The following is a 10580-nucleotide window of genomic DNA, read 5'->3' as shown; positions in this document are numbered from 1 at the left end:
TCTGCATGGGTTCAGTGTTCCCTCACTGCGGGTGAGCTGCCGCTTTCAATAGGTCCTCTTCATTTGCCATCTGTGACTCGTTTGAATGACTGGTTGTTAGACTGGTGGGAATAAACTATCATCCAGTTTGAAATCCTGATAGAAAGCTCAAATCTGAGTCATGCACTGCGTCAGAAAACCCAGAAAGTTGTTTTTTTTTTCCCTGTGCAACTTTGTACCCTTCTGCTTTGTTATTTCACACTCTGAAGTTGAGTCGTGTTGCATCATGGTTACAGCTGTTCCACAACAAACTGTGCAGTTTGAAGCGCAGCGCCGTTTATTCACAGCAGACCCTCAGGACAAGCGGCTTCATATCCCCAGCTTTGATTCGGGGGACTTTTCTCCTCTCACTCCTGTGATTGAGACATTTATATCCGAGGAAGAGGTGTCCACCCTGTAATAGACATTTTTACCTGAGGGGAAAGTGTCCATTAAAAAGTCACTGAGCTCTCCTTTGAGAGACCTTTATCTGATTCCAGTCTGATGTGGCCCTCCTGAGGCACGAGTGTAAGGTTTTTAATCTCGTAAGCGATGGAAAAAAACAGAAATGAATGTGCAATTTTGCTATCACTCACAGTTAAAGAACAAGAACTGCAGCTATAACGCTGGTGGCACAAATCACCAGATACCCCATCCATATTATTCTACATGTTTTAGGACTTTGTATCAGGTTGAATATTGCTTAAGGCTTAATGATTATACAGTAACAATACAAAAACAAACAGGTTTTGAAGCCATCTTCTGACACAATAAGTCAAATCAGTTGAGGGACAGAAAAATAACCACCAATTGTTTTGATGATTGATAAATCATTCAAGTAATTTAGCAAGCAAAAAATATCAAACATTTCCTGGTTCCAGCTCGTCAAATCTGGAGATTTCTCTCTTGTTTATCTTGTTACAAATAGGGAATATTTGGACTGTTGGTTGGACAGTCTGACATCAATCTGTTCAATCTGAACATTGATTAAAATATAAACCCACACTCTCTCATGCCCTGGAGGATGTATTATAATAGGCCTATTCTTGATGGTGGGGTGATAGATTTGCACTTCTCTGGTTATTTTCTTAATTTTATATACAAAAACATTTTCAAACATTGGAATATTTACAGGAATACCTACATATTTAAGCTACTTTAGCAGTCTGTTGTAAGCTATTGCTTTTTTTTGTTTTTAGGGGTTATCTGAAATTAATATTAGGCTATAGCTCTAAAAAAAAAAAAAAAAGAATAATATGTGCTGTGCAATTTAAGAGTCTGCAAAATGATTCATCTGGCTGATGGGAGCAGTTAAATCACTGTTCTGTTAAAGCAATGAACTGAAACACTATTAGGAAGAAAATGATCTCAACTCTACCTAATATCATACTTGATATGTCTCATGACATTCATATATCTAAAACATTACAAAATATATCCTCAAAACACACAGAACCACTGCACTCATTAACTCTCTGTCTAAAGAAATGATCTGCTGTCCTAAAATAGCATGAACACACACGCATAATGCACGTGGTCCTCTCATTTGATCTCGTGCTGCGGGTTTTCGCCTGCACAGGTCTCTGCACAGGTGCGCGGTCCTTCTGCTCAGCCCCGAGGCTCCGTCAAGGAAAAGGCGACCAGAATCCGCTTCATCCGTCTCACGTTACTTCCCAGAAGCTCGTCCATCAAACATTTAGGGAGCTTCAAGGTCTCAGCCGCTCCGAGTTGTACCAGACTGCCCTCTGGTGGTGACACCGGTGTCCCTGCTCGCCTGAAGCTACAACACTTGACAGCTCAGGCTTAAGTGAGTCCTACGTGTGAGTGCAAAGCTCTCGATGCCACGTTGAGATTCTCCAGTTACACACGATCCGTCTTTTGTCTCACTGACAGGGAACAGCCGAGAGTTGAATGAGAAGTTGATTGTCTGGATCCAGACCTTTTGAATCGGTCCGATCCACCCGGTCGAGCTAGCAGAGAGGAAGCCACTGAGCACTTAAAGTAAAAACAAGCTCTTTCGTACGGATTAAACAAAAGATTGAACAGAAACAACATGTTTATCAGTGAGCTAGATGTGCTTGTTTATTACCCCCTGTTACCAGGTGTTATGCTATGCTAAGCTAAACGACTGCTGGCTGTAACTTTAGCTTTATGTTTATGATATTAGAATATATATTACAATATGAGATCAAAAAGACTGGTGTAGCAATGAGTAGGCAACATGTTGTTGTTGTTGTTGTTGTTGTTGTTGTTGCTGGCTACGATGCAACTCGTTTTAACTGCTTAGTACTTCATATACATGTATGTAGTTAAACACTAGGTTCTTTAATATATATGGTCTGTGTCGTTAGGGCCCCCCCCCCAAAGGATCACAAGATATATTTTTTGGTGGTCTGGATAAGATTATTTCCGGTTCTCTCTAATCTTTCTGAAAAATTGGAAAGTTTGAATTATTTTGGCCCTTAAATGTGTATTTAAATGAATCCGTATGAGAGGTTCAGAGGACAAATCTCTCTTTGGTGAAACTGTTAATGTAAACACTTAAGCTTTAAAAGTAACTGGTCAAATACATGTAGTGAAACATTTCTACCTGAAATGTAGTGGAACAGAAAATGGAAACACTCCAAAAAAAAAGAGAAAAAAAAAGTAGTCTAAACATGCCTATCAATTGTACTTAAAGTGCATTACTTGACTAAATGACTTCCCACCGCTGAGGAACTATACAATCCTTTGAAGCAAGCTGATTTAAGAACAAAGACAAAACTACAAAGAAGAAGAACAGAACCTGTGGCACACACTCAAGTCACTCACTATTTATTTATATTGCTTTATGCAGGGTTTATGCGACGCAGCATCAGCACACTTCATATTACTGCTTTGAAAACCCTTTTCCCCTGGATTAGTCTTCTTTACTTTGCAGAGGCTCGTTCTAGAACCCATTGAGTATTGACAAATCGCTGCAGATCTTGAGGCTTTGAACAATAAAAACAGGCCTTCCAGCTGCCTGTTTCTGTCTAGTTTAGTGTCTTGCTACCAAGCACGCCTCAACCTGCCTCCTCAGCACCTTTCCTCATATTAGCCTTCACATGTGAATAGCTGCTCAGAAATGCTTATTTACACTCTATTCAAGCCAGTGTTGACAGGTAGACCTGCCATCTGCACACATGCAATATTAATCTGGTGATCATGTTGCCTTTGGCCTCCAATCAGCGTCCACTTTAGCTTCTCGCCAGTCTGGTTTTATACAAGTGTTGCATTGTGAGAGGTGTATGCATTGCTTGTGCTTGCTGCAGATGAAACGAAAGATTTGATACACAGCTCCAGCAGAGTCTCTATAGTCCTGATCAGAAGAATGTTCACACTGAGGTTTAGAGGCAGCACAAAGATGGAGAGCACACCCACAACCCCTATCATTACATTCACCCCCGGGCAGGGAAACCCCCCCCGTCGCCACCCTCTCTGGCTCCTGTTTTGTGCGTCCACGTCCTCCGTGATGAATGTCAAAGGTATACATTTCTCTGTCCGCTCGAGCTCCTGTCCTCTTCTCTCTGCAGACAAACATTCACGGGTGATGAGAACAAAGTCTCCATGGTGATGTGCCGACATCTGCACGCTGTTCCAGGAATACGCTCTGTGAACACTGCAGCTGCTCTCTGTTTTCCCTGGGTCAACACACTGTGCTGGCTCTGACTCCGGCGTCCCAGGGTTCGGCGGCTTGGAGGACCCGGGCAGCGCTGGAGCGAGGTCAGGCCAGCAACTGTCGCCGTTGTTGTTGACTCCCCGTTTGTCTTTGTGTTTCCTTGCCTTGCTTTGTGTTTCCTGTGCAGGGGCCCGGTGTTGAAAGTGCGGACCTGAGCTCATGGTCAGGAGGAACAGGAGGAGGGAGAGGAAGGCCATGCCCCAGCAGGGATTCACAGTGCTGGACATGGGGCTGTACAGGTTGGGCAGGCATGGGATGAGGGAGTTGGTCGTGAGCCAACAGGCAGCGGTCCGCACTTCCTCCCGCTTCCACCGCCACCTGACATTGAGGGCGACGACGACCCACACTGACAGGCAGCAGAGGTAGCTGACAGCGTGATCAGACGACCCCTTTTCTTTGTTTTTGTTGCCTTTGCTGTCCTCCTCCTCCTCTTCAGCAGTCACCTGCCCAACATAACAACCTTGTCCATCAGAGGCCGCTGTCTGACTCACCGCCCTGTGAGCGACATCAGAGTGAGGCCACAGCAGTCTGGTCAGCGTCTCCACTGCAACCAGAGGCGTGGTCAGAAGCAACACCGCACCGTATGTGTGGCTGATAAAGATCAGGAAGCGCAGGGCAACAATATCAACTAGTGGGGTCAGCTCAGTTAGCCAGGATTCAGAGATGCAAAGGAAAGTCAGAAAAACTGTGGGGGGAAAAAAAGATAAAGGCATACATTTTATGAATTTTAACTTGTGTCTTGTATGACTTTTTATATTAGTAAGTTAGAAATTCTTGCAATTGCATCTACTGTTTCAACCTCCTTTTTAAAATATATCCGGAATCTATGAATATGCAAATATTGCTCGTTTCACAAGTTTAACTGCTGGACTCAAGATGTGTCCTACTTCACTGTAAAGATGATTTCACTATCATCATTATCAATTAATCCATTCATCCTTTGGTCGATACAATTTAAAAAAAATAAATACATTTAAAAGAAGGTAGACAAATGCCATCACAATTACTTTAAACCAAAAGTGACTTCCAAAACCCAAAGTTATTCAGTTTACTTTAACAAAGAAAACTAGCAAATCCTCACATTTGAGAAACAAGGAAATAGTTTTACTCTAATGTCTTGAATGAAACAAAATGTGTAAAAACTGAACTAATTGAACAGTCTATCTTTTAAAGGGGGTGTGGGTGAAGCTGTTGGGGCTACGTTTGCTTGTGGACCAGAGCACGGTGGTGACCAGTACACCGGGTCATGCGCTGATTCTCACCTGCGACCAGGAAGTCGGTGAAGAGCAGGAGGCAGCAGCAGCAGAAGCTGACGAGGCTGTATGAGGCAGCCAGTGAGGGCAGGACGAGGAGGCTGCAGGCCAGTTTGCACACACACAACACTGCTGCTTCTTCCAACACACCATCCATGGCTGCAACAAGACAACACATACGTCAACATATCGAAAAACTGGTTTTCTTTTTGCCTCGGGGTGGAGGAGCTCAGGAATGTTCATTACTCTGCTCTCAGTTAACCCCCGCCAATGTTTATATATAGATCTATATCTATATATAGATATAGATATATATGTATATATCTAAATATATATATAAATAAAATATGTTTCACTGTCAGTGAATCTTTCTGCCCTGTGGTAGCAGATCAATATTTCTGTTGTTTACATTAGTAGTGAACCCTGGACCAGACAGCTGTTTACACTCAATCAGAAATCAAGAAACAGAGGAAATACGTTCAGCTGTCGAGATGATATTTGAATTGATTTCAAAAGTGATATTTAACACCAGCAATGAATAAACAAATGCCATGCAACTCCTCAGTAATGTGAAAACACACACGCATGCAAATTTAAAGACAGACTGGAAATAAGTCAGCCACCTGACCGTGGTACTGAACAGACTGGTTCAACCAGTAAATACCACATTTTCTCTTATCCCATGGCGACAGTATGACAATTCAAACTCTGTGACAGAAAACTATGACTCTACGTCAACAACTGCTGTGACATTTACGAGTTCTTACCTGAACTCACAGGAGCCTTCAGAGCAGCATGTCAATATGAGCTTCAAATGTTTCATCCGCTCTCTTCACCTCCCCCTTCTGCTCCGCCCTCATGGGGATAATGACCTCCTCCAACCCCCCCCCCCCCCCCCCCCTCTGCTCCCTGCTGCACCTGGCCTGTGTGGAGGTGAGGGAACATGTGCGACTCAGAGGGTGTGGCACTGTTTGTACAGACAAGAAAACCCGTCTAACAACTAGCTAACTAACAGTGAGAGATGCAAAGTAGATGTGTGTTAAAATGAACTTGTTGACACCCGTGAAGGATGTCCTGTACAAAAGATGTTTTTTCAAACATTCCTGTGTTACACCCTCCTTGATCAAACTACAGTATGTACACACACACATGCAGGGTGTTTCCTAAAGCAGGATTAGACTGTACTGTAGATCACATGTGACTCATTTGTGCTTTTAAATACTTCATTTTAACCTCGGACCCTATTAAAATACTGTTCCCCCGTCAGTTATGAATCATAAATGATGATTGGTTATGTTCAACCAACGGAGGAGAGTTGCATTGTACATTATGTATCTATACGGTTCTCCGATTACAATCAAATGTCAGGGCATTTGGATTTAGTTGAACCTCATGTTCAAACTGATCTTGGAGAGCGACTGGTTTGAAACACGATGCTTCCCACAGGTAGAAGGAGATGTGAAAAAACATTCACGTTCAAAACCTCTTTTTCTTAAAAACACGACACTCTGTGAGTGAAGGTCCATGCTTGGCCTTGGGAACAGCAGTCGACAAAACAGGTTGACCCCACCAGCAGTTCTGGGGCTTTTAATCGTATCACATGATCTTCTTCAGTAGATGGAGTTTGCCGAATTGTTGTGAAATTGTAATTTTCCGAGCCCCTTTGAGGACTTCTCTTCCATGTTGGCTTAAAAGCTAAATTCTTTCTTTCTTCTCAAAAACCCAAGAACTAAATGGTCCTTGTGGTGTTTCCGAGGTGAAGTAGGAACTCTGAAGCTCGACTATTAAGCCAATGAGGACGAGCAATCCTAAGAATGCTCCGGGGAGAAAAAGTAACATCTATTTTTGTTGTGTAATACGATCAAAATCTCTCTAGAAAGCTACCAAAAGGACCTGGTCATGAGGCTCATAAACATGTCGATGTGTTCTACTGATACAAAGAACAGGTTTGCGAACCACATTTTATTATAAGGTTTTATTTATGCTGTTTTTCTTTCTGAGGTACATGTGCAGCAGGAGACAGGATGTTGTGCAGAGTAGAGACAGATTAAGCTCAATTTTTATTTTTTGTTGTCAAAACAGAAAACAAATCTAAACAACTGCTTCATCTGTACATGACTAAGTTTCTGCAAGTGAAAAATGATGTGAAGTATTTTAATTCAGTATATAGAAGGGGGTTAAATGTCTAATGAATAGAATTTAATAGTGCACATTTAAACTGCTTGTATTTAGTTTTAGCGTATATATGTTGTATCCATATAGGTTGGGAGTGAGGGTTGTGTAGAAGTGTAGAAGTTTGACACAGTCCTACTTCTCTAATTATCCTCTTTTGTATCCTCAGTCTGACTCACGACAAATAAATGAGATGGAGTCCCGTGGAGTTTGCATTTCCTATGAATACGTAAACATAAATTTGAGTGTGTGTGTGTGTGTGTGTGTGTGTGTGTGTGTGTGTGTGTGTGTGTGTGTGTGTGTGTGTGTGTGTGTGTGTGTGAGACTTTGTATGTACACAAAAAGAGGATGCAGGTAAGAAAGCAGCCAGTTGTGTGGGGTTGAGCAGTGACAAAATGTGGCCTCCTTACCTATACATGACAATAACAGGGTCTGTTTTTTTTGCTGATATTCACATTTTAAATGAAATATTTAAAAAAAAAAAAAGCATTTGTTTTTGTTGAATTTGTTTAAGAAAGTGTTAATTCAAATTGTTACCAGTTTGGAGGGTAGCGTTTGCGGCGATAACTTGCATTTCCAATAAGCATTAGGCAGCAAACACGTATGATAACTTGAAATAAAGATGCAGGAGCACTCAGGGTGGAGCTTTGTAACATTTTGTACATCCTTATTAATACAAAAATATGACATACAATAAAACTCAGCGGCGCTACAAAAGCTGCAGCCTCTGAAATTAATGTTTAATCAAATTATTTAGAATTCAAGAAAATGTCAAAGTGTCTGGCCTAATAATTAGATTGTGCGTTAGGTAACGTCTCATTTCACATGTAAAGTGTTTGCTCATCATTTATATTTCCTCATCCTATCAACCAACACGATCACCACCAGCTGAAGCGCTCTAGTTTGTGGCAGCAGTGCCATCTCCTGCTGAGCTAAGCACAGAGCATATTAGCAGCCTGTCATGCTGCTGCTGAGCGGATTACACTTCACATTTACTGTACATGACATTCAAGGCCTCGGACAGACAGACAGACAGACAGACAGACAGACAGACAGACAGGCGGCTTTTATACAAAGATGCAACCAATTATCATTATGGACTTCAACTACTGCAGCTCTGTCTTTAGGGTACAGCCTTTATTCGCTGTTGTTTGAGACTATTATTAGTGATGATGCACGTGAGAGAAAGTCCGCCTCGCGCATGCAATAATATGTTAACGCCACAACTGTCACTGTGCAGGAAAACCATGCTAATTGCGAGCTGCACGCGCGCACGCACGGTTTTTATCCAACGCGGCCACAACATCTGCAAGAAAAGCCACCGTTTAAATTAGCGACCAGAAAATGGGTTAAAAAAAATGTGTTTCGGCTCCGTGTGTTTAGACGCCTGCAGCACCCAGAAGTGAACAGCAGGCGACCCGGAAGGTTTGAAGTCCGACCGAGAGCGAGCAGAAAGAAGAGTCTAATCCTTTATAAAATACCCCTTCCCTCGCTGGTTCAGGTATGTTGGCCGCTCGATGCAAATAATCTGCCTCCTTTCTTTGCTCTTTTCTCTCCCGCACAAGATCTCTACTCGCGTCGCCTCGTCACCGTTTCTGTTTAAGTCATGCAAAAGTTGCATTTAAAAAAAGGAGCATTTTGTAGCGCAGAGATGATAAAAGACTGATTTATTTTCTTCTGGGGAAAAAAAAAAAAAGGCTTTCACTACGCGCCAGTGTTAACATCGACATTGGGTTTATGGCTCAGCAGCTGCAGAGAATTCAGCGAGGGCATGATGATTGTTGTAGGAAGTGTCAGGCTTTTTTTCTTTTTTTTTTCCCCCTTCCTCGAGCCGGGCTATTCAAACCTGAATCAAAGTAAACAATCATTCGTACGCTTAATGCAAATACGCCACATCGCGACGCATCGCACGAGCGTTGTATGACACCGGGAGAATTATCTCCTTATAATATTCGGATCTGCAGAATATGGCGTCCAGTGGTTATAAAAATAAGACAGGGCTGCCATTTTTGTTTTCCTTTTGTCTGAATTTTTTTAATAAACTGTCTGAGAATGTGGGAGAGGCGGCGGACAGAGCGAGGCGCTGCGGAGGATCGTTTCTCTCCGGAGGAGATGCTCCTCGTCTCAAGCGGCTCAGCTTTCAACATTTATTAAACGTTACATTTGGTTTCTTTTGCTTTAGTACAGAGGAATAATTCTGCACAGCAAACAGGACCGGAAAGTTAACCCTAACTTTAGTTTTAGAGACGGACTTGTATTTCTCTCTGGAGCTGATTGAACAGCGGGCTAATGATCCGGTATCGTGTGTTATTACACTGAAGCTGAAATATAGTTTTCTGTCTGCACGTCATCGTGGTAACACTTGACCCAGCATCTGTAGGAGTATTATAGCACCCACATGTCGGAGAGCATATAGGTTCCTCTACTTATGAACGATAGTTATAGATAATTATAGATAATAATAGTTATTACTGAATTAACAGCATGCAGCCTGAGTGGGTAGTATCACGTGAGTGTCACGTTCTAATATCCTCTATAGGGGTTTATAAGTTGTAACAAATGGTTTTATTATTAAGTGCTTTATAGGTCAGTTCTAATTAATAAATAAGATATTTTGAGTTGCCTCTTAGTAATATGTATCTTTCAAGTTAGGTATTAATGCAGCTAAACCTGTTGGCAATTCATTAATAAATGATCATGGATTTTGCACTTTGTAAAAGGCCATCATGTCTCCAGTTAGAAATGTCAATAAGTTATTAATAAAGGGGTTTTAAGCCATCGGGTCTGGATGTGGATGGATTTTGGTTAAAAGTTGTGCATGAACTGTTATGATAGTGCATTTTTCAAGCAAATATCTCAAACAAATACTGTTCCAGCTTCTTAAATGTGATGCTTTTCTGTGTCATGTATTATAATAAACAGAACATTGTTTGGTTTTAGACTCAAATAAATAAAACAATACATTTGAATACATCACCTTGTGACCTTGTAAATTATATTGGCCGTCTTTCACTATTTCATTGCCAAAACAAATAACCTATTTATTATGAAAGTAATCTGCAGATCCATCGACATTGAACATAACTGTTATTGGCAGCCCTTCTTGAATGTATTTATTTATTCTACAATATATTGAGCTCCTCTCTAATGCACCTGCATCCAAAATACTGGAGGAAACCCTCCACGTCTTTTTCCGACCTGCTGGAAAAAAAACCCTCAAATCCTGTTACATGAAGCCATACATATTTAAGCCGAATAGAAACTCAGCTGCACTGTATGCAAAAATCGAAACTATTCTGGCAAAAGTGGCACAAGTAGGACTGAAGTAAGTCCAAAAGCGATGCAGTCGAGACCCGTCTGTGGTTGATTGGATTCTATGTGAATCATGTCTTTTTAGAAAGTGACACAAAGTCCAGCAGCCGTCAGACTCCTGAGCC

The 10580-nt window shown here is 41.7% G+C and overlaps 2 protein-coding genes across 3 annotated transcripts in view; one reads left to right on the top strand and one right to left on the bottom strand.

The window, feature by feature from the left end:
* Positions 1-2816: 2816 nt before the first annotated feature.
* Positions 2817-10580, bottom strand: part of LOC137873835 (uncharacterized) — an 8262-nt gene continuing 498 nt past the window's right edge. The window contains exons 2-3 of the mRNA XM_068712265.1: positions 4981-5130; positions 2817-4403 (exon numbers count right to left, since the gene is read on the bottom strand). Coding sequence (XP_068568366.1) covers positions 3259-4403; positions 4981-5128 — 1293 coding nt within the window. The 5' untranslated portion in view covers positions 5129-5130 and the 3' untranslated portion in view covers positions 2817-3258. The remainder of the gene's footprint in view (positions 4404-4980; positions 5131-10580) is intronic.
* The window catches only part of znf362a (zinc finger protein 362a), a 14253-nt gene continuing 12114 nt past the window's right edge, over positions 8442-10580 (top strand). For both annotated transcript variants that reach the window (XM_068712264.1, XM_068712263.1), the window contains exon 1: positions 8442-8644. The gene's annotated coding sequence lies outside the window, so the exon portion shown is untranslated. The remainder of the gene's footprint in view (positions 8645-10580) is intronic.

Source organism: Cebidichthys violaceus, unplaced genomic scaffold, assembly GCF_023349555.1.
Source record: "Cebidichthys violaceus isolate CVI_PGR_0920_01 unplaced genomic scaffold, fCebVio1.0.p SCAF_17, whole genome shotgun sequence".
NCBI lineage: Eukaryota > Metazoa > Chordata > Actinopteri > Perciformes > Stichaeidae > Cebidichthys > Cebidichthys violaceus.
Note: the sequence above shows the minus strand (reverse complement) of the source record. Positions and strands in the feature narration are given on the sequence as shown.